The sequence below is a fragment of the Barbus barbus genome, assembly GCF_936440315.1.
Source record: "Barbus barbus genome assembly, chromosome: 31".
In the NCBI taxonomy this organism is placed as follows: domain Eukaryota; kingdom Metazoa; phylum Chordata; class Actinopteri; order Cypriniformes; family Cyprinidae; genus Barbus; species Barbus barbus.
In genome coordinates, this window is record NC_136759.1 from 21,541,407 (window position 1) to 21,566,541 (window position 25,135).

Genomic DNA, 25,135 nt, shown 5'->3' on the forward strand with positions numbered 1-25,135 from the left:
AAATCCTTTTTAAAGGGATAGTTGTTTTTTTTATTTTTTTTATTTGCTCACCCTCAATTTGTTCCAAACCTGTATGCATTCCTCTATTGAACACAAAAGGAGATATTTTAAAGAATGTTGGTAGCCATTGCCATCCATAGCATTTTTCCATACTATGGAAGTCAGTGGTTACCAGCAATTGTGGACACAAACATTCTTCAAAATTTCTTCTTTGCTGTTCAACAGAAAAAAAGAAATGCATACAGGTTTGGAGTAAATGATAGAATTTTTATTTTTGAGTGAGCTATCCATTTAACATATAAAATCTTACCCGAATTGCATACTTTTATTGTTTTTACATTCAACATCTGGTGCAAATTTAAGATTTTTTCACTCAAAACCTTTAAGTTGGGGTCAAATTTACCATTGATAACCAAATGTAGCAGTCAAAGTCCAGTCATTTCAATAGGAATCATTGGAATCTGAAAATCTGTTTAAGGGTGAAGGAGTTCCCCGCACTGATTTTGTATCAAGCTCAAGTTTTTCACTCTGATTCACTGCGTTGACCAACAGACAGCTGCTTGATCTGAAAATAACATCTATGTGAGCAGTACTTTGTGTATCGCCAATGGACAATTTTTTTGGAAAAATGAAATTTAGCTGAAAATTCATGAACGTCACTTCCCCTATATAGTTACAGAGATCTAGCCAACATCTATGTGTGACAACTTTCCCCGGTCTCCCCTTTATTCAGTATCAGTAGATGCTAGTTAAACCATTACTTGAAAGTCAAAACTGGCACACACTGTCACCAGCAGTGCAAAACTGCATTCAGGAAGTTGCGGTTGGATGTATCAAACACGATATTGACTGTCTGTGTTTCTCACTGTCCACTGATCTCAACTACCACCAGCCTGAGAAATGCAGTCTTCTCTGATCCCAAATCAGTGTTTCTCTGGCTTTGAAGGCTCATCTGTCAATCTTAATCTCCAGCCCATATGCAAACAACATATTCTTACTGCCACTAAAGTGCATTGCTTGCGTGTATATACAGTATGCTCATTGTGCGCGTGAGACCGTATCAGAGCTTATCGGACAAAAATCGCAAAAACAGACCCTGGATCTGAAAATGAGAATGACATTTTTTTGTCAGGTTGAAATATGAGAGTAATTGAGACTCTGACGTCACAAACTGTTGAGAAAACAAGTTGCTCAGTTAGTGTGTGAGCGTGACTGAGCAGGGCACAGTGCTCAGAGTGCCGCATTGGCCCTGTCAGCGCGCTGAAGTGTGTCAGAGCGAAACTGCCCCTATGACGCAGGTCTGGATATTTGAGCTTGCCAGGTCAATCCAGTGTCCAGTGGTGTGTGATCTTCATGCTGTGGCATTTTTCACACATAAATTAGGTAGACATGCATATTCTCAGTTCTGTAGAGTAGCTTTTTCAAGTATGCTTATTATGAATAAAGTTTTATGTACACTATCGGTCATAAATGTAGAGTCAATAAGTCTATTATGCTTACCAAGCCGGCATTTATTTAATGCAAAATAGAGTAAAACAGTATTATTGAGGAATTTTATTAAAATTTAAAAGAACTCGTTTGCATATATTTTAAAATGTAATTTATTCCTGTAATGCAAAGCTGAATTTCCAGCATCATTACTCCAGTCTTCAGTCACATAGTCCTTCAGACATCATTCTAATATGCTGATTTGCTGCTCAAGAAACACTTTTTATTCAAATTATTATGTTGAAAACAGTTGTGCCGATTAATATTTTTGGAGAAACCACGATACACTATTATTCAAAAGTTTGGGGTTAAAAATCAATCAATAAAAGTTCATTATTTTAGTCAACAAGTATGCATTAAATTGCTCAGTAAAGACATTTATGTTACACAAATGTATATTTCGATTAAATGCAGGGTAAAGGTCATTGCACACATTTTTGTCCGAAATTTTCACAAGTTAAAAAATAAATACAAACTCACGTTTCAATCACGTTTACACACTGCCTCCAAAACTTTCGTCCGTCATAAAAAAAATTCGGATCAGGTTCGATTTTCTGCATTTTCACATCTGTAGCACGCATTTTGATAGGAAAGGATGACGAATACGAAAAAAAACGCTTACGGTTTTTCGGAATTTAATCCTGAAAAAACCCTGCAGTTTTCTACAAAAATATTAATCAGCAAAAATGTTCAAATAATTCAAAATTTGAAAATAAACAGGGAAAAATGTATTATTGTTGCCATTATTAATAATTGAGCACCAATAATAACTGAAAACCAAATTAGCATATTAAAATGATTTCTGAAGGATCATGTGACACTGGCGACTGGAGTAATGATGCTGAAAATTCAACTTTGCAGGAAAAATATGTTTTATTACATTAAAATAGAACATTTTAAATGATAATATTTTACAATATTATTGTTTTACTGTATTTTTGATTGAATGAATGCAGAGTGAGCGTAAGAGTCTCTGTATCTAAATGCACAGTCATTGTTATGGCTGCGGTAGTGTTATGAATGCAAAGCCAGACTGCAGCTTAGGACCATGTGGGCATTCCTGTTGTAATCACAGCATGTCCATTGCTGTTGCTGTTAGAAACCTGATCTGGATGACCTTTTTATGAATCTCAGGACGGTGTCAGCATGTTCACTGCAGCTCTTTCATTAGAGTGATTGAGGGAGGAGAGGCTCTTTTCTCCTTCCTCATGAGTCTTCTGTTCAGTGGGTCAAAGCAGTCATGCTGCATTCGCTGTCCTCGCATCGGCCTTAGTCTGCAGTGAATACTTTTTAATCTGCAGTGAGGGGAGCACTGCATTAGTCTCAAGTGTAGTTTTAAGTTTTACCTTACAGTATGACACCAGTTGCTGTTTGCGTGTGTAAATGATCAAAGGTTTGAGAAGAAGCCAGTGTTGATGTACAGCTTCACACGTGTGTACAGTCATACGTTTATGCCTGGAGGAAAAATCTCATACCTCAAAACCTTGAAATGGGAACACTAGTGTTCACATGCTTTTGCAAGTGATTGACAAAGACATCTTACAAAAACAGCTTGATATTTTGTAGTTTTGCAACTTTTGGTAATTGATTGGTTTATTTTGGTCAAAGAGAAACCAATTTTTGTCAGTATTATTTTGTAAAAAACATGTTGCATAAGAGACCTATTTCAAAAACATTATAAATCATTAATAACTTTTGAATATATCTAATTTAATTTGTCTGATTTGACATTTCCTTGTCAAGAAGGAAATAAAAGAGTGCTTTTAAGAGTAGGGTATATTATAAGCCTTCACTTTGAAATTACAGGTGGAATTTTTCCTCTCGCTCTTTCTCTCACACACACACACACACATTATATATGTATATATATATTCTTTATTTTTTATTTACCATGCTGTCATACTTACAGAGCCGGCGCCAGGGCACCTCCATCGGGGGGCATTTAAATTTCTAGGGGGGGCACAAATCACATTGTGTGTGTGTGTCGGGGGGGGGGTGAGGGGGTGCAATCTGTGATCTCGTGCAGTTGCTGATGCTCGCTAAAGCGTGCAATCGCATTATGTGCGCTGTTTTATCGGTACTTTCGCTTTCAAAATCGATCGCGTTCAGCAAGGAGGGGAGAGGATGGAAAGTGGGGGCGCACAGTAACTCGTTTGGGCGCCTTGGCGCCGGCCCTGCATATTTACTGTGTTTTATAGGAAATGAACAGAGACATATAAGCCTAATAAGTGCTGTAACAGACCCAAATCATCACTGCTGCATAGTTGCATTTTTCCAGTTGCCAAATATGTTAATGTAGTGATTTCTGGCGCTATGGCAATTCTGCGCGGTGTCTGAGATGTTAGCATGTCTTTAATAAGATCAGTCACAAACATGATCCCTGCACGAACTAATGTGTAGCGTCTTACTAACTCACAGTCATGCATTGTGTGCAACACATTTCTTCTCCCTCTTCATTTTCGTCCATTTTCTCCGCTGTTAAAGAAACTCTTAAGCCCCTTAAAAGTCCTCATCCATACTCCTAACAAGTTTGACCTTAAGACCTCTTTTAAGGGTTAAGATGCTTTCTGAATTACTGTTTTTTCTTTACTAGGATTTTTTCTTTAATTTTAAGTAAACGCTCTAAGAATTTTCTTAGAATTTTGTCACTAGGAGCTACTTTTTGCATTAAAATTCTTCATGAATACGGGCCCAGATCTTTAATCTTGCAAAGTTCATAAATGGCACAAATCAATTTTAGGCCCAAAACCTTGAATACAGTCTTCATTCTAGCAGCTAATTCATTGTCTACATGTTTGTTTAAGTTTTGACATCAAAACCGGATAAAACCCAAGCGATTTTAAAACATGCATGTAAGCACAGTTTACTTGCATTGTCGGGTGTTTATCAAGAGCTGATGGTTATCAGCGAGTTGCTATTTATTTGAATTGTCTTCAGTTTTCATTAGTATTTAGTTGTTGCAACCCTAATATTTAGGTAATTTTAGAGTGCTGATAGCAAGATTTGATCATAGCCTTGCTTTAACCGGTTCAATGTAATTCTATGTAAATTGCCCCAGAGAGTGATAAAGCCACATCAAAAAGGTTGCAGCGTTTCCCATTGCATCAGAATGGCTCTGGTCTCACGTCTCTGTTCCTCTGGGGTCGTGTAACTCCCTTGTTTTCTCTCCAGTGCGCTGATTGTCCTTGATCACCAACTCCCATTAGTTCTCTTTTTCCTCTCTGTCTCCTCTCCCGAGCCTTATCAGACCCCTTACTTTTGAGCCGGCCAAAATATTTCTTGCGTTACCCTGGAAACAAGACACGTAGCACGTTGTATACTGCAGGAGAATGAGTGTGGGTGCCCGTGCCCAGCTTCCTTTCGCTCTAATCCAATGCTTTCAGAAAAAGACCTTGGTTTCGTTCTCGTATGCAAAGAAACAATTCGATTTTGGGAAGACGTGGCAGGGGGAAAAGGATAAATAGGAGGGAACAGCGAGTAGACTTCATACACCTCTCTCAGAGAGAGGAACCAGCCAAACAAAACAACACCACCAGCATTGCTTTATTCGTATTTATCCACTTAAGATTTAATCGCGTGAAGTCAGAGTCAGAAATGCTTTAGGCAAGCATGTTACCGTAAGTGATGAACTGTTCTAGGAATTTAAAATTCAGCCAGACATTATTGCAAAAGGATGAGTAAGTAACCACCCAGAACATCCTAGCAGGCACATGCTGAAAACTACTCAGAGTGCCTTAGAAACCATTCACAACACCCTGGCATTGTGGCTGTGAGTTTGCATGAGCTAACAGTTCTCTTTCTTAAAGGGAACGTTTACACAAAAATGAAATTCCGGTCACACTTTATTTTAAGGTCCAATTCTCACTATTAACAAACTTGACTCACTATAAATAAATATGACTTTTGTCTCAATAAACTCCTAATTTGCTGCTTATTAATATGCATCATGCAGAAGATGTGCTTTATAAGTACTAATAAACAGCCAATATGTTAATAACAGACATGCTAATAAGCATTTAGTTGATAGTTAGAGTTGGTCCCTATTAGAGCGATTATGGGTGAATTATGAATTTTTTGGAATTAATAATTTATACAGTGCTGCTTGAAAGTTTGTGAACCCTTTAGAATTTTCTATATTTCCACATACATATGACCTAAAAGTGGCAAAAGTATGTGAATCTCTTGGATTAGCAGTTCATTTAAAGCTGAAATTAGAGTCCATCTGTGCTGAGGTGTTGTCAGTCAGTGCAATGACTATCAAATTTCAGTACGTGACCTGTTTTATTCAAAGAACAGGGATCTATCAAACTTCAAAGTCTGATCATGTTTGTGGAAGTGAATCATGTCTCGAACAAAGGAGATTACTGAGGACCTGGGAAAAAGAGTTGATGTCGCTCATCGGGTTAGAAAAGTTTACAAAACCATCTCTAAAGGGCTTGGACTCCACAAATCCACAGTCAGATAGATTGTGCACAAATACAAATGTCTATATAATATACACACGTTAGCCTATTTGAAGCGCCAATTAATTTCAAAAGGGGATTTGCTCTAATTTGATCGCTACCATGGACATCAGTGTTTATAGCTGAACTATAAACTTTCATAGTATGAATGACTATAAGACTGAAATAATACTGGGTCATTGAAAACTTGTTTGTCAAGCTGTTCCTTTCCTAAAGATAGTAACTGCTCTCTCTGTCAGCGGCAGTGCGAACACAGATTTAAATGTTCCGAGAGGACTTTTTTCAAAGGTTTAATAGACATGGGAGAATCATTGTCATTTAGAAATTAGATCACGTGGGTGTTTGAATTGAGATCGCAATCTTTTAACGATTAATGGTGCAGTTCTAGTCCCTAATACTCATGTTGTTTCAAACCTACATGACTTTCTTTATTCTGTGGAATACAAAAGAAAATATTGTGAAGAATGTTGATACATTTTGGTGACAATTGACTTCTAAAATATCTTCTTTTTGTTCCACAAAAGAAAGAATGTCATGTTTTGAAATGACATGAGAGTGAGTACATAATCACAGAACTTTCCTTTTTGGGTGGCCTGTCCCTTTAAGGAAATGTAAAAATCACATTAGAGATGCTGTTGGTTTAATTTTGTCGGTAATGGAGTATTTATGTCCATTATTTGATTCAATTGACCCTTCGCCAGGAGTTTGATTGACAGGCAATCTGACCAATCATAACACAAAATCTGCCATTTTGTCCGACAAACAAACCAGACTGGAGAGTAGATTAACATTGGTAGACTTGAACTTGAAAAATGGTGTGCATTGACATCTTTCCACGGTTGAAACAAGATACCTTCTGATGTTCGTTCATGTTTATTTTGATGAGCGGCATGGCTTGTTGGACGTAGCAACAGTAGGGGGGGGGGGGGGGGGGGGGTCTTTGCGAAGGGTCAATTAAAAGACTAAAAGCTGACTTCATAGAGGTAAAACACCAACATGGAGTTAGTTCTCCACAGCAACAATGTTGACTTTATGAGATGGTTAGACTATTTCCAGACACAAATTACATATGAAATGTTGAGCAATGGAATTATTTCTCAATTTTGTTAAGATGCTTAGACTTTGGCAGGGACAAAGACAGTAGGTTATACAATAGCAGAAAGGGGTAGAGAGGAAATCATGTATCAGCATTTTATCAGCACTTCAGCTCGGTGTTTTCCTCTGCTGTGAAATAGTTCAGTGATACAGTGGAACTAAATGGGAGAAACTTTTGACCGGACGGTATTCCAATATTTCCGACCGCAACCAAGTGACATAGATGGAAATATTTTGGAAATTATGGATTCCAGATGAAGCCAGTGTTCTGGTTTCTAAAAATAGCATCATAATTGGTTTCCATTTTGATTATGTAAGCATCATATAAACACAATAACCCAGTGGCCATAACCAGACTAATTCAACATTCTGGTTTCAAGAAATCTGAACAAGACAACTGGTATTATGACTGTATTAAACTGTATGAATTTTGGATGCAAACATCTTGGAATATCCACCAAAACCGCCCCTGTGAAAAAGATGTGCATTTTAGTGTATTTTGTATAAATTTACAGAAATAATCTACTTTAAAAGAATAAACTTAAGTGCAAACTGAACATATTATTTTAGGAAACATAACTGCATGTTTATTGCAATAAAATGAAAGGTTCAATAAAATGCTGAACTTTTCATTTTTAACTCACTTAAGCAGGACTTCATTGCTGTACACTTCTGTGTCATTTCATAATTACTTCTATTGTCTTTGAAATATGGTTAAAGTGTACTGCATTTATGATGAACTAAAATATATTTTTTCATATTCCTCAATACTTAAATTCTGTTTAAACTTGCATGTCATGTATTTAAATACATTTGTAATTAGTTACATATATGCAACAATGTTGCAATTTATTAGCTACATATACAGTTTTTAAAAAAATACTTTTGATTTAAAGTGCACATTCAATACAATTAAGTGTGCTTCTTTTTCACAAGGTAGAAAATTAACTCTGTATATGTGCAAACAATAATAATTCTGGATAATATTAGCAGAAGCGGACAGTAGTGAAGTATTTTTACTCTGCTTTAAAAGTACTTTACAAGTGTCAGTGTTTTTCTTTAGAAAACCTTACTTCACAACATTCCAAAGCATAATATTGTACTTTTTACTGCACTACGTTTCATATTAAATATAATTTAATACTTAATTACATTAGAAATCTATTACTTTCTTACTTTTACTCAAGAAAAAGTCATTTAAATATTTAATTGAGTACAAGAAAGTACTTTTAAGTAGTCTATTTATCATGGATTATCTTGTCTTTAAACTTGACCTTCAGGTGTGCAATCAATGTGGGTTTTGCTTTACATGAACCGTTTGACAAGAATAAATCCGATTTCTCAAAATAAAATACTTGATGTTTTAGGTGAGTGTGTTTGAATATTGGCTGTAAAGATAAGTGCACAATGCAGTGGGACATCGATGACAGCGATGCAGTGTTTTAGGCCATTTAGCAGTGTGTGTTTGTGTGTCCACTTTGGAACCCGCTTTCTTTTTTGTTCTTTCTAATTGGATAATTGAGCATTTCTCTGCTAAGTCGCGCAGTATCTGTTCAGTTTGGGTGTCATAGTTGGCTTCCTGTGAAACCCTTCAGTCTGCCAATGGAGGTTATGTCCTCTACTCTGTTATGAGAGAAGCCAAGAAAAAAAATCCAATCAAAGCAGCTCTAGATTGCTGTCTGTGGTCATCAGATTTAGAAACGTATTTAGAAATGTGTAACCTGAGTAAGCAACAGATTTGCTTATCAGCATGCCATAAGAATGATTTTTTAACCATTTGTTAATATTAGTTAAATACAGCAGTTAACATGAAAAATACTTCTAAAGCATTTATTAAAGTTTCATTTTAGTTCAGTCAGTGTGGAAGAACTTGACTGGTCTGCAGAAAGCCAAGTCCTGATCCCAGCTGAACACCTCTGGTGTGACTTTATATGCAGACCTTGAGCCGAAAACTCATCACCAAACACCAGTGATTTGTATATGGGTACAGTCATTTTAGACACTTTCAAAACTGTTGCAACAGAGATGGAAATACAATTTTTAAATACGTGAATTATTCTCCCATCTTTGTTGCCACAGTTTTGTTAGTGCCTTCTTCTGTTCTAAAGAAGGGGGTGTCCCAATACTTTTGTCCATATAGTGTCTATACAAATCATTGGTGTTTGGTTTCAATTTTGATGAAACTGACATAAGTTGTAGCAGAAAGGTGAAAAACCTTTAAAAGTACAACATATCTAAATGAATTACAAATAAACTCAAACAACCACTGCTGTCATTGCGATTCTTTGTATCTATTTTTAACACAGCATTGTTCAATTGTAGAATTATTTATTACTTAATGGACTTGTCAAATCGCAATTTGCAGCATAGTACTGACTATTAACCTGAACATTTAGAGTTTCATAGCATGTTTATGAATTATGGTATGAAATTATGGTTAATTATATTATTTTAACGATCGGCTTATATGAACTTCAGAGATAAACAATATTCTATCGTCACTCGATCAAACACAATCAAAAATAAGCAAATCAATACACTCACAACTTAATCGGGATCTGCTGCTACATCAGCCACATCCTTTCGTTTACTGAATCGAAATTAAAGTTCTCACCGGCTGCCACTCTGGGTATGATGATGGTTTGGATGTTTGTGCACTTTTCTTGCATCCAGCTTCAGGTTTCGGCAGAGAAGTTGCATCCGTCTCATCTCACGCGACAGCAGTGATTTTTTTATTTTATTTTTTCCTTCCTTTATTTTCTGCCCCTCAGTCCGATTGGCTGACAAATTATTATTATTAATATATATATATACATATATATATATTTATTTATTTATTTTTTTCCATTTCTCTCAGTTTACCCAATACTTTTGGCAATATAGTGTATATTATGTAAATAAAAACTTTTATATTGGATACGATTAATCGTTTGACAGCACTAGTATGTATGTATGTATTCACTCATTAATATCTATTTAAATATTTGTTTATTTGTTTATTGAGTGTAACCTTGTGTCAGTATGTAGAAAGCAACAGTATATATATATATATATCTATATATACACTCACCTAAAGGATTATTAGGAACACCTGTTCAATTTCTCATTAATGCAATTATCTAATCAACCAATCACATGGCAGTTGCTTCAATGCATTTAGGGGTGTGGTCCTGGTCAAGACAATCTCCTGAACTCCAAACTGAATGTCAGAATGGGAAAGAAAGGTGATTTAAGCAATTTTGAGCGTGGCATGGTTGTTGGTGCCAGACGGGCCGGTCTGAGTATTTCACAATCTGCTCAGTTACTGGGATTTTCACGCACAACCATTTCTAGGGTTTACAAAGAATGGTGTGAAAAGGGAAAAACATCCAGTATGCGGCAGTCCTGTGGGCGAAAATGCCTTGTTGATGCTAGAGGTCAGAGGAGAATGGGCCGACTGATTCAAGCTGATAGAAGAGCAACTTTGACTGAAATAACCACTCGTTACAACCGAGGTATGCAGCAAAGCATTTGTGAAGCCACAACACGCACAACCTTGAGGCGGATGGGCTACAACAGCAGAAGACCCCACCGGGTACCACTCATCTCCACTACAAATAGGAAAAAGAGGCTACAATTTGCACGAGCTCACCAAAATTGGACGGTTGAAGACTGGAAAAATGTTGCCTGGTCTGATGAGTCTCGATTTCTGTTGAGACATTCAGATGGTAGAGTCAGAATTTGGCGTAAACAGAATGAGAACATGGATCCATCATGCCTTGTTACCACTATGCAGGCTGGTGGTGGTGGTGTAATGGTGTGGGGGATGTGTTCTTGGCACACTTTAGGCCCCTTAGTGCCAATTGGGCATCGTTTAAATGCCACGGCCTACCTGAGCATTGTTTCTGACCATGTCCATCCCTTTATGACCACCATGTACCCATCCTCTGATGGCTACTTCCAGCAGGATAATGCACCGTGTCACAAAGCTCGAATCATTTCAAATTGGTTTCTTGAACATGACAATGAGTTCACTGTACTAAAATGGCCCCCACAGTCACCAGATCTCAACCCAATAGAGCATCTTTGGGATGTGGTGGAACGGGAGCTTCGTGCCCTGGATGTGCATCCCACAAATCTCAATCAACTGCAAGATGCTATCCTATCAATATGGGCCAACATTTCTAAAGAATGCTTTCAGCACCTTGTTGAATCAATGCCACGTAGAATTAAGGCAGTTCTGAAGGCGAAAGGGGGTCAAACACAGTATTAGTATGGTGTTCCTAATAATCGTTTAGGTGAGTGTATATATATATATATATAAAACAATATAAATATTTTACAAATTCTTGGACATTTTCTGTGTTGTTTTCAATTGTAAATTTATGAAGATTTAAGAATAATCACCAAAAATCCTAGAACCTATAACATTATTTTAATTAATAGTTTAAACTGAGCTTTTTCAGTTTTGCCCAAAATTTAGAGAGATCGTTTACACAAATTAAAATTCCTGTCATAATTTATTCCACAACTGTTTGACATGGAACATAAAGAATACATTTAGAGTGTTCCATGTCATTTTTCCCCAAAACTGTGGTTGCCAACATTCTTCAAAATATCTTCTTTTCTGTTCCACAGAAGAACGAAAGTCAAACAGGTTTGGAAGGACATGAGAGTGATGAATAATGACAGACTATTCATTTTGGAGGAACTATCCCTTTAAGAAATAGTGCACAATCACTTTTGTTGATCTTCAAACAGACCTTTTGCCGGAGTGCATGTTGGCTGTGAAAGAGAGGTGGGCTGAACGTGCCGCTGTCTGTCCACGTGCTGCCGTTTAACCCATGTGACACACATTACCACTATGCTGTGCTCCAGTGATAAAGGCTGAGATAAGGGTTAGGGGAGATTCTCTCTGGGGCTTGATAAATACTGACCATATCACAGAGCCGCAGCTAACAGAGAACCCCGATGACTCGAATTCCTGCCAAAACAGACCCCTTTAACATCTCCACCTTCATCCAGCACAGGAATGCCTCATATCAGCCAAAAAGCTGAAACTGTGCCAAAACTCAGCTCTACAGAAGCCAAGCCATATGCTGTTGGTGGTTTGTTGGCCCTTTTTTCCGAGCAGTCAAAAGAAGATAGGAAGTGATTGGGGGTGGGGATCTGGAAATGGTACGAGCCAAATTTGAACTGATGATGCCCGTATGAGCACCACATCTTAACACGTCAGAGCATGTAAACTAACTACCGCACCATGCAAAACATATGACCAAACAAACTTTCATAAATAAATAAAAATCACATGATCCTTCAGAAATCATTATAATTTGCTGCTCAAAAATATGTCTTCTTTATTCCAAAAATAACTTTTGAACAGTAGTGTAAATAAAAATAGAATGTATGAAAATATTTCAACAGCATTTTTAAATTAATGACAAAATGTTAAGTGGTGTAATCATTAATATATTAAGTAAAATAATTTTTATGGGTGTACACATCTTAATTACACATCTTTTTATAATTTTCTTTTCTACAATAATTTCTGAACACTTTTATTGTAACATATTTTATATATTTAATATATATTTTGTTTTACATATATATATATATACATATATATATATATATATATATATATATATATATATATATATATATATATATATATATATATATATATATAATTTGCAATATTAAAAAAATTCTTGGAGATTAAATTCATTCCCATTTAAGAAGATCTAAGTATAATCACAAAAAATTTTTTTTTTAAAAAGTAATAGTTTTCGACACAAAAACAGCAGTGTTAATCACTGACCCTGAGAGAACAGTTTGTTTTAAGTTGTGTCACGTGTCTGTTATGAAAGAAGTTTGTGTATCTTATTTCACCTGACCACGAGCGTTTGGCATGTTGAGTTACGTGTTGGCACCCTGATGAGTTAAAGTATTAGGCCAGGATCTCAATGAGACACAGACTTGTGGTCATAAACAGCACTGTATGATGATGGCAGCCTGTGTGGTCGCTCTGCGCAGACATACTGTACCATACTGCACCTGCTATTCTGAAGCAAGAGCACGTGTGACCTTTGACAGGTGCCACAGAAAAGCTTCATCGTTTAGGGCCCTATGAAATCAGTCATAGTATAGTCATACTCAATCAGTATTTTTTCCCAAATTCCATTTAATTTTTTTCTCCAAAATTTCTCCAGTTTAATTTTTTCTGGACTCCTTTGGAATGGTTAAAATAAATTGTATAAATCAAAAAGCATGTCTAATTAATCAAAATGATGAAACTTACATAATTTCACATCAATTTATTAAAAGTTTAACAAAAATTATATGTTAAGGGCCCTATTTTATTTGTTTCTCACCATATGGTTTATTGTTACCAAATTCTGTGTTTTAGCATGTCTAATTATTTGAATACATAAAAACAACTTAATTTATTCTTGAAATAGCCTTATGAAATATTTTTATTTTCCTCTGTGTTGTGTATTTAAATTTGTCTGGTTATCAGATGAAGGCATAAAACAATTTCATTTCTCTTTTTATCATTGAAAATTAAACATTTTATTTTTATTTTTTGCAAACATTAAAATTAAAACACGGAAGAAATGTTGTGTGATTATTCCTTAAAAAGTAAAATAAAGTTTTTATAATTGTATTATTAGTTGTAGTAGTAGTATGTACATTCTATTGAATAATAGTAATGTATTTCTGTCTCATTTCCTTCAAGTTAAACCAAACTTTTATTTTGACGGGTTGCCATGAATACCTTTAAATTTCTGTATATACACTCACCTAAAGGATTATTAGGAACACCATACTAATACTGTGTTTGACCCCCTTTCGCCTTCAGAACTGCCTTAATTCTACGTGGCATTGATTCAACAAGGTGCTGAAAGCATTCTTTAGAAATGTTGGCCCATATTGATAGGATAGCATCTTGCAGTTGATGGAGATTTGTGGGATGCACATCCAGGGCACGAAGCTCCCATTCCACCACATCCCAAAGATGCTCTATTGGGTTGAGATCTGGTGACTGTGGGGGCCATTTTAGTACAGTGAACTCATTGTCATGTTCAAGAAACCAATTTGAAATGATTCGAGCTTTGTGACACGGTGCATTACATGGTGGTCATAAAGGGATGGACATGGTCAGAAACAATGCTCAGGTAGGCCGTGGCATTTAAACGATGCCCAATTGGCACTAAGGGGCCTAAAGTGTGCCAAGAACACATCCCCCACACCATTACACCACCACCACCAGCCTGCACAGTGGTAACAAGGCATGATGGATCCATGTTCTCATTCTGTTTACGCCAAATTCTGACTCTACCATCTGAATGTCTCAACAGAAATCGAGACTCATCAGACCAGGCAACATTTTTCCAGTCTTCAACCATCCAATTCTGGTGAGCTCGTGCAAATTGTAGCCTCTTTTTCCTATTTGTAGTGGAGATGAGTGGTACCCGGTGGGGTCTTCTGCTGTTGTAGCCCATCCGCCTCAAGGTTGTGCGTGTTGTGGCTTCACAAATGCTTTGCTGCATACCTCGGTTGTAACGAGTGGTTATTTCAGTCAAAGTTGCTCTTCTATCAGCTTGAATCAGTCGGCCCATTCTCCTCTGACCTCTAGCATCAACAAGGCATTTTCGCCCACAGGACTGCCGCATACTGGATGTTTTTCCCTTTTCACACCATTCTTTGTAAACCATAGAAATGGTTGTGCGTGAAAATCCCAGTAACTGAGCAGATTGTGAAATACTCAGACCGGCCCGTCTGGCACCAACAACCATGCCACGCTCAAAATTGCTTAAATCACCTTTCTTTCCCATTCTGACATTCAGTTTGGAGTTCAGGAGATTGTCTTGACCAGGACCACACCCCTAAATGCATTGAAGCAACTGCCATGTGATTGGTTGATTATATATATATATATGATATGATGGTATTTTTACTCAAATGAAACAGTAAAATACTCATGAAGTGACTCTCAGAGCAGTTTTGGAGATGTTGATCATGTATTTATGTCCTCATTTAGTGAGACGACAGAAGTTGAAATCACTGCGAGCATCACGTGCGCTTCAGTGTGTGTGTAGTAAACGAAACCGCGCTTCTGCGCCATTCATTTACACAGAAACATGCAGAACATGCAGGATTCATATTTAAATAGATTTTTTGCAGCTTAATATTTACAGATACTAGTCCGTAAGTGCAATGACCTACTTTTTATTAATTCATAAAAATTTGACAAAATACGTGACATTATAAAAATGACACGCGTTATACAGTAAATTCAATCTCTATGACTGGATTCCACGATTCCGATTCCGATTGCGCTTTCCGCATCGTGGAAATCATAGGGCCCCAATCATTCTGACACCAAAGCGAGCTGTAAATCTCTTAAAGGGCCAGAAGACTAAAATAATGAAGCACCTAGTGTTGTCAAACAGTACTGCGGTACCAGGTGGATACTTAAAGGGACAATTCACCCAAAAATGAAAATTCTGTCATTAATTACTCACCCTCATGTCGTTCCAAACCCAGAAGACCTTCATTCATCTTTGGAACATAAATTAAGATATTTTGGAAGAATTTCGAGAGCTCTTTGACACTCCAATAGACAGCAATGTAATTAACACGATCAAGGTCTAGAAACGTAGTAAGGACATCGTTAAAATAATCTGCGACATCAGTGGTTCAACTGGAATTTTACGAAGCTGCGATAATAAATTATCGCACAAAAATAATGACTTTATTCAACAATTCGTCATCACCCTGGTGCCATTTTAGAGAGTATGCACTGAACGTAAACAACGTATGCTGTTCTGTGTCAGCTGCGCCACGCGGATACGCTGTTTTTGTTCAGATCAAAGCGCAAACAACATAGACAATGACCCGCCAGGTTGACGCGAAGGAGACGAATTGTTGAATAAAGTCAGTGTTTGTTTTCTTTGCGCACAAAAAGTTCTCATAACTTCGTAAAATTTAGGTTGAACCACTGATGTCATATGGATTAATTTAACGATGTCCTTGCTAGTATCCTTGTTGTCATGCAGGGTCAGAAAGCTCTCGGAATTCTTCAAAAAATATCTTAATTTGTGTTCTGAAGAAGAACGGAGGTCTTACAGGTTTGGAACGACATGAAGGGGAGTAATTAATGACAGAATTTTCATTTTTGGGTGAACTGTCCCTTTAAATTTACTATACTTAAAACCTTTTTGCTTAGTTTAAACCCTTGTTTTGGTACAGTTATTACTTTAAATGTGAGTAGGTGTTCCTGTAGCATTTAGCAATGTCACAAAATGTCTTTATTTAATTGTTAATCATCCTAAAAGCTTACGTTTCTTTAACCCCCTCTCTTCTGTATGACCAGGCCATGGTTGCGTGTTACCCTGGAAACGGAACAGGATACGTGCGACATGTGGATAATCCTAACGGCGACGGACGCTGCATAACCTGCATCTACTATCTGAACAAGGACTGGGATGCGAAGGTATGCTGGGACCCTGCGTTTACTCTTACTGTTAGCTGATTAGTCAGGAGAGGAGTTTTCTCTAATCGATTTCTGCTATTTGTTTTTGATCTGTTTATCCAGATTCATGGAGGTTTATTGCAGATCTTCCCCGAGGATCGTAATGTTGTAGCCAACATCGAGCCTCTGTTTGACCGTCTGCTCATTTTCTGGTCAGATCGCAGGAACCCACATGAGGTGAAACCAGCTTTTGCCACTCGGTGAGGACACACACTGTTCACAGTTACACAGTCACTCACAAAGAGCCAAATGAAATTATAAAATGCAATTGCTATTCAAGTATTATTTATGCACTGTATTTATTAATATATTTAATATATTTAAATATAAAATGTATGTATTCATATTATGAATTAACTTATTTTTAAATTTACAGTTTTAGTAATTTTGCAATGTGCTTGTATTTTGGGGGGTATTTTTTAGGTTTATTTTATTATTTTGTGTTCAGTTTTAATATATTTTGTACTTGAACTTTTTTAGTTAGTTGCCATTTTTTTTTATTAATTTTTTTTATAATAATTGTATAACTTGAACAGACCTCTTCTGTGATTATCATAATTTTAATTTATGAATTAAAATTCATATTTTTAGGGAATTAAGTAAAAAATGTCAGGGTGGTGCAACTGTCTTTCTGTCTATCTATATTCATCTACATTTTAATATTGCTATTTAGTTTAATTTAATTAAATTTTTTTGTAATTTTGTAGTTTTTTCTTTGTAATTTTAGTACTTTAGTACTATGTTTTCAGATAGTTGCCAATTTTCATTTAAGTTTTTCATCTAATATTTATATTTAAAAATGACAAATAATGGTTTTAGTTAATGATACCAACACTGGTACAATGACTTGAACACACCTCTTCTGTGATTACTATATATATTTTTTTATTTATGAAATAAAATTCATATTTTGGGAGATTAAGTAAAACATTTCAGGGTGCTACAACTGTCTTTCTGCCTATCTATATCCATCTATATTTTATTATTTCTGTTTAGTTTAATTTATTTTTATTTCAGTTTTAGTAAGTACTTTAGTAATGTTTTCAGTTAGTTGCCAGTCATTTATGTTTAAAGTTTTTCATCTAATATTTATGCTTAAAATGATTAATAATGGTTTTACTCATCTCTTCTGTGATTATCATATTTTTAATTTATGATGTATAATTATTTTTTATTTATTTTGGAGAATTGAGTAATAATGTCAGGGTGGTACAACTATCCTTATATCATAATGAAAAAAATCTTTATTAAAATAAGGAAATTCCTAATAATAAAAGCTCAGCATAATCCTTTAATATTATTATTATTATGATTTTAAGCATTCTGTCAGATCTCAGTCATGTGGTATGACCAAATGCAGAAACTTGTAGAAAACCCAGAAAAATTATATCATAGAGAGGACCTATGACTGTGTGTCCAGGTCAATAAGTCTCAGAACATTTCAGATAATTTGACCTTTTTATGAAAGGGAAAGGTCATTTCAGGCTGTAAAATGTCATGTGGTAAAAACCACAGTCCTACAGTTCTCGTAACCTCTCATCTCATGGACTGTGATCTATCCAAACACACACACACACGTGCACTCGTCTGACCTCGTCCACCGCCATTGTTCTCGCACCGCTACAAACACTACGGTTTGATTTGATCCTGCTCTTTAACCACCGCACCTGCAGCTGCTCTTCCTCAGGAAGATGCTCTGTGTTGAAATGAGTTTGATGAAACAAATTAAATGCTGTATTTTTGGCTCATCCCTTCCTAGTAAAACAATCAAAAGAAGTTCTTGCCGTTTACGTTTTACATTGCATTCTACATTTAGGATGAGGGTCATGGTGTATCAGCCCCCATCGCAGCTGGGGGGCGAGGTGGGGCGCAGGAAGTACGTGCTTCCTGCTTGCAAGTGGCCGCCGCTTCAGTTTGTACGCTCGTGCCGGTAGGAGAGAGCCAGGAATAAACAAACGAGTCGCTTTACTAGCGTTAACCCTTTCTGTGCTTGATCCTAACAATGATCCACATGACTCAGACCCCATATCACAGTTCCTAAACCTTGAGTTAATCAGATCAATTCACGGTCATCAGACTATCTGATTGAGTGAATCTTTCTCTTCTCACAGCTACGCCATCACTGTTTGGTACTTTGATGCAAAAGAGCGGGCTGAAGCTAAGGAGAAGTACAGACTTGGTGAGTTTCGTACATCTTAAAAGAAACTTGTGGCTTAGGCTGTTTTCTCACTACATGTTTTCAGTTTGACTTAAGAGCTCAGTGTGTTTGGTTGGTGATAGCACAGATGGACATTGTTGTACTCATGTTGATGATGGAAGAGTATTGCGGACCACAGCAAGCTATTACAATATGAAAACAGGCCTGTGAGGGGTTGAATCAAACTCAGTTCGGACTAAGCAGCCAAACCGAAATAGTCAACCAAAATCTTATATCACTGTAACTTTATATCTATTAAATTATAATACTTATACGACTTAAATTATTTTCAAATTTAAATAGTAAAAATATGTTTGCTGTATTTTGGATCAAATAAATGCAGGCTTAGTGAGCAGAAGAGAATTCTTTAAAAAAAAACTAATTAAAATCTTACTGTTCAAAAACATTTAACTTACAGTATTTATTTGTATCTGTTTATTTATTTTATTCTTTCAAAAGTAACAGTAAATACATTTATACATGCTGCAAGAGATTTCTATTTTTAAATAAATGCTGTTCTTTTGAACTTTCTGTTCATCAAAGAAACCAGAAAAAATTTATGTATCATAGCAAAAAAAAAAAAAAAAAAAAATATATATATATATATATATATATATAAAAGTTTGTAGTGGCTGAAAATTCATCTTTGCCATCATAGGAATAAATGACATTTTAAAATATTTTTTTAACAAATGTATTTTAATTTGTGACCATATTATTTAAATAATACATGCAGACATGGTGAACACAAGGGGCTTCCTTCAAAAACATTAAAAATTTTACCGACTACAAACGTTTGAATGGTAGTGTGTTCAAAAATATAATTTACGGTATATAAATATGCAGTTTTGAGTTCAGGTATATCCAGCTGCATTTTTCTTCATATGCTAGATAACCATAACCTGTTTAAAACCATCTAATACAAAAAAAGATACATAATGAATTGCTTTTCTTTTTTATTATGTGTAGCTTGCTGAACACAAACCAAAAAAAACTAATGAATGACAGGTCTGTGCAAAGCTGCTTCACATTAAGAAGCACAAGTTAAAAACAAAAGATCCAAAATACATCAGTCTGATTGGATGAGCCACAATTAAAGCTTTAAAAATTAACATGAACAAAAAAAACTTAACTAATGCTGTAAACTTAAACATTTCAAATGGTAAAGGTTAGTAACAGCATTTAATTAGTTACAGTTTAGATTTATAATAACTTTAATGTAACTAAGTTTTTTTAAGCCTGTTTGTTTTTGAAAACCACAAACATAAAGTTGTCTGTCATTAAATTTCTTTTCTTGATGGATTTATTCAAACATTTCTGCTTCTGCCTGTTTTAAAGTTAATATTCCTTTATACTGAGTAAAAGCTGGTTCTCAGCCTGTCACAGTCTTGCTTTAGTTGTCTGCAAAATACTGAAGACTTTTTTATTTTGCCTGCTGTTCATCATTAAATATCTTCTCTTTCTCTGTCTTTTAACAGCTACAGGACAGAAAGGAGTTAAAGTGCCCGTCACACAAAGCAGCAAGACCTGAATCTCATTCATTCGAGTGAACACTCAAGTGTGTCCTGTTTATGTGTGTGGCAGCCCGCGCCGCTGCACGATCGGCTGTTTTCAAGAGATGCAAGAAGCCCAACAATAGGGATCTTTCTGTGGCCTCAAACATCCAACAAGAAATTTGATTTGATTGGGTGGATGTGGGACTGTCTTTAAATGAACACCATAAACAGATATGTCTCAAACTTGATGGTCACAGCTCTGAAAGGCTGGCAAGACTGGCTGATTTTCCTCATCCCGTGGAAAGTTAACAGTGGAAACATCACAAACGGACTTGAGTTTACTTTAGTATTTTGAGTAATTACTGTATTTAATATGAATTACAATCTCTAAACTCAACCCTTGCTTTTCACAACACTACACCTCTGTGTAAGTGGGTAGATGACATTTTCCAGTGGCCTTTGTCATATCCTGTTTAGCCCCATGAATGTGTAACCACCTTAACACTGAGATCTGACTTACGCCAACGCTCAACTAAATCATGAAAACTGACACCACCACCACAAAATTTTTCGCAATAAGCAATTTTGCTTGCAACGGTTTCCTAGTTTGCAGCAAGAACTTGGGGCCGTTCATTTAGGATGTATTTTTGCAGTCCGTTTTCGCTATTTTTTAAAGTGTTGTCCTCTCCATTGCTGCATATCGCGGTGTATTTTCAGAGATTCGCTCCGCGAGAGCTGCGCTTTTAAGTCAAATCCGGACTGTGTCCTGTGTGAATGGCCGCGACCTCAATTTGTAATACTTTGCTGGGACTGTACACTGGGATGCAACAAAAATAAAATTCTGGCCGATAATCAAAAGCGATAATTATTGTCTAATTATACTCGTATTTTATAACCGATAACCGATAAATGGATATAAATAATACATTTTTTTATACTGTTTTGTAATAATGCATTAAAGTAATTTTAAACACAACAAGTGAATTGTAGGTGTCACAACATTCATAGTGTACAGTATGAAAAATGATTTAAGAGGGATAACAAATTATTTGTATTTTTACAGAAGTTTAAGTGTTTAAGAAAATCAAATGTAAAAATGCAGAAAATGGGCTGCACAAATAAATATCCAGTATTGATTAATACAAATTTTTAAAAATCAGTATCGGCAGATATGGCCTAATATGGAACCGATATATTGTACATCCCTAACTCTGAATTGCATATAAAATTTCCATTTATTTTGATTACAATTTTAACTTAATTTGGGATGCACATTTGTCAGTCATACATAAAAGAATCATCAGTTGTAATATAACTGACTGTTTTAAAGACATGATAACCAGGTTTATATATTTATCATCAATAAATCCAATTTCTTTCAGTCTCATACATTTGAACTAACTGAATCGTTGCTTGTTCCAAAACTAGCCATATTTGAACCTTATTAACCATACATTTTGACTGAATAAATGTAATAGGTTTTGCAATAAACAGGTTTATGCTGATTCTAAGCAATTTGAATAAATGCATTTTAATAATATACTTATTTAAATAAAATCAAATAGATGCAAATAATAAACCATTCAATGATTTTTGTTTCTCTTTATGTTTATGTATGTCTGACAAATAAACTAAACTGTAAACTAAATGAATGGAAATTTTAATGCACTTAAAATACATAAATCTTACATTTAAGCCTAAATGATTTCCAGCATCGCTTCACCACGGCAATCCATTCATCTGAATCAGGTGAAAATTCTTCATCTCTGGATATAAACCCGATTTTAATGATCTCCATCATCATTTGATGAAATACTCCCTTTCAAATCCCTTTTAAATAAAATCCAGTTTATCTGCTTTCCATAGATGGCAATAAATGGCCACAATAAGTGCGCCGACCACATGCTACAGTCAATCTGGCACATTCTGCAGACTCATTTGCATAGAAAGAAGCTATGTTTGCCCAGAAAATAATACTTTGAATGTGCATGGCACAATGTCCAACCAGCTCATGTAGAACCTGAATAAATTGGATTCTCTGCGCAGCAGTGAAATCTGCAAGCTGTGTGCTAAAGTGATTTCACCCCTCAGTTTTCAGGTTATAATTGAGAATTTGCAATCTGCAGAATGTATGTCCTGCAACAGCATGTCAAAACAGGGTGTTTGTGAACTTTCTAAATACTGCTGCATGCTATCTTGGCTGTAAAGGGTCTTTCAACAGAGATGCACTTACCTGACAATCTCCTTCCTGCCTCAGAGAGGCGCTGTACAGCAGAAGAGATCAGTATAGGGCTCTCCTCAAATTCTGGCAATGCACAGGTGACCTGGAACACACAACAGCCTCATTCTATCAGGTGTCCACACATGCACTACCCTAGTGCCTACATCTCCCAGAGGGCATTGCAAGTTCATCTGGTGCTTATAAGAGGCTATGTTCAGAATGGAATACTAGCATACTGCACAGTATACACTCTGCACTGCTTACTTTCAACCAGTATGCGACAGTTTGCACAGCTAAATTGTTAAATTGACAAATAATCTCATTATCATGCCAACAACAACAAAAATTTAATTTTTTTAAAATTCAGGTTTGTGTAAAAATGTCTTAAGTTAAAAGTACATGAAATATGAATAAAAATATATTTTAACATTTGTAAATATATTAAAATGCACCTGGTATTACTTAGTTTCTCTGGAAACAGAAGGTCAAGCACAAAGTGGTCGTATAATGCACATTTTGGCAAATGTAGGTCATCCAGGTATTCCATGCAAACTTTAGCACAGTATACATAATATATATTGCAGAAAACAGTCAGAGAGAAGTGTGCTATTCTGAACATGGTCACAGTCTGAGAACCTGAGATTTCATGCAAACATGAAGCGGCACACAACAGGAGATTTTCCAGCGAAGTATGACCGAGGGAGTGTAGTATTGAGCTGTTCTGTGCTCGAGTGCCATAGACGGCCAGAGAAGTAAAACAGTAAAGCACTTTATCATAGAATGTGTGATGTTTGAATGAGACGCTACCCAAAAGAAATGCTTTGTGCTATGTAACAGTATGAAACTTAAATCAACTGAGAACAAAAACATGTTTGCTTAACCTTTCTGAGTTTTGCAGTATTTAATTAAAATGTGTCAGATTTTGTGTACGGCTGACCACTGTGGTGTTTTTCTTTTCAGCTTTGATTGATATATATATATATATATATATAGTGAAGTGAAGTGAAGTGAAGTGACATACTGCCAAGTATGGTGACCCATACTCGGAATTCGTGCTCTGCATTTAACCCATCCAACGTGCACACACACAGCAGTGAACACACACACACCGTGAACACACACCCGGAGCAGTGGGCAGCCATTTATGCTGCGGCGCCCGGGGAGCAGTTGGGGGTTCGGTGCCTTGCTCAAGGGCACCTCAGTCGTGGTATTGAGGGTGGAGAGAGCGCTGGACATTCACTCCCCCCACCTACAATCCCTGCCGGCCGAGACTCGAACCCGCAACCTTTAGATTACGAGTCCGACTCTCTAACCATTAGGCCACGACTTCCCCTCCAAATATATATATATAACATATATATATATATATATAACTATATTTGGGTCATTAGTCTACTTCATAGTAACTCTGTTTGTTTCTTTTTAAATAGTGTAATAGTAATAATTTAATAATAAAATTATAGTTTTATGTTAAAACTAAAATTGTAAGTCACTTTTTGATTTTATTTTTGAAAATGTAGCTGTTGTCTGTGTTGTTATCTGTTATTATTACAATAATCGTTGTCATTAAAATTATTTCTGTTAATTAAAATAAAGCAAATTAGAAATGTTGCCTTAGATAACAAATAACAAATTGATAAAACACACACACACACACACTATATATATGTATATATTATATACAGTATATACATATATATATATAGTGTGTGTGTCTGTGTCTGTCTATGTGTGTGTGTTGAATTTTGAGTTGAAGAAGCAAAAAGTTCTAATGAGTTTAATAATCTATTGAGGCCTAATAGTCCTTAATTATTATTATTATTTTTTATTCTAATGATATAAAGCGATATTTAGATTTTATAAAAGTTTGTTTGCATTACACACTGAAAAACATTATTCAAAACTGTAAGTATCATGTTGATTATAATCAGTAACAAGTCATTGGAACTGGGTCTGAGTACTGAGAATGACTATTTATTTGTGTCTGTATGTAATATGATCAAAATAAATCAGTGTTAGGACAAACATGTGACCTACTAGTACTTGATCTTTACTCTAGCATACTGGCCTGATGACGAGGAGAAGCGATTGTTGTTGATAAGCAGTGGTATTTTCAAAGAGGAAGCTGGTTCTAGATTAGTGTTCCTCAGCAGCAGGAGAGATATTAGTCCTGGAATGTGTCGACAAACAGGAAGTGTTTTTCCTTATCCGGACAGTGCAAACTCCTGCTCATTCATCATCTCCACTGTTTGTGAATGCGGCCTTTGCTCTTGGATCGGTCTCAGATTACTGTAGCGGTTAGTGCTCTCAGACTGACCTCAAACCAAACCTGGCTGAGCTGGGTTAACATGTCTGGAGAGATAAACACAACACACATACAGGGGAAAATGACATTTGCATCCAGATAACAACAACTGAACAGTATATAAAACTAACTTTCATTTTCGTCAAATTCTTTTAAAATTAGAATTATTTTGCATTCAGTTGTTTTACATTCAAAATAATAATACTTTTGGGGTTTTGTTCACTTGCTATTTGCATATTAATTGGTCTCGAACATCATGTGTTGTCATTAGTTATTATACCTAAATGAGTGGAATACAATGAAATATACACATTAAAATGAATGCGTTATTTTTTAGTGTGTTTTATATGTAT

General features: G+C 35.8%; 1 protein-coding gene across 2 annotated transcripts in view; it reads left to right on the forward strand.

The window, feature by feature from the left end:
- LOC306851572 (uncharacterized protein) overlaps nt 1–23,410 on the forward strand; it is a 25,974-nt gene extending 2,564 nt beyond the window's left edge. Inside the window, exons 3-6 of one of the 2 annotated variants that reach the window (XM_079387903.1) lie at nt 16,405–16,524; nt 16,627–16,763; nt 18,675–18,742; nt 20,239–23,410. In XM_079387903.1, the coding sequence (XP_079244029.1) occupies nt 16,405–16,524; nt 16,627–16,763; nt 18,675–18,742; nt 20,239–20,291 (378 nt within the window). In that variant the 3' untranslated portion in view covers nt 20,292–23,410. The remainder of the gene's footprint in view (nt 1–16,404; nt 16,525–16,626; nt 16,764–18,674; nt 18,743–20,238) is intronic. The other variant, XM_079387904.1, reaches the window with a different exon arrangement.
- The last annotated feature ends 1,725 nt before the right edge of the window (nt 23,411–25,135 follow it).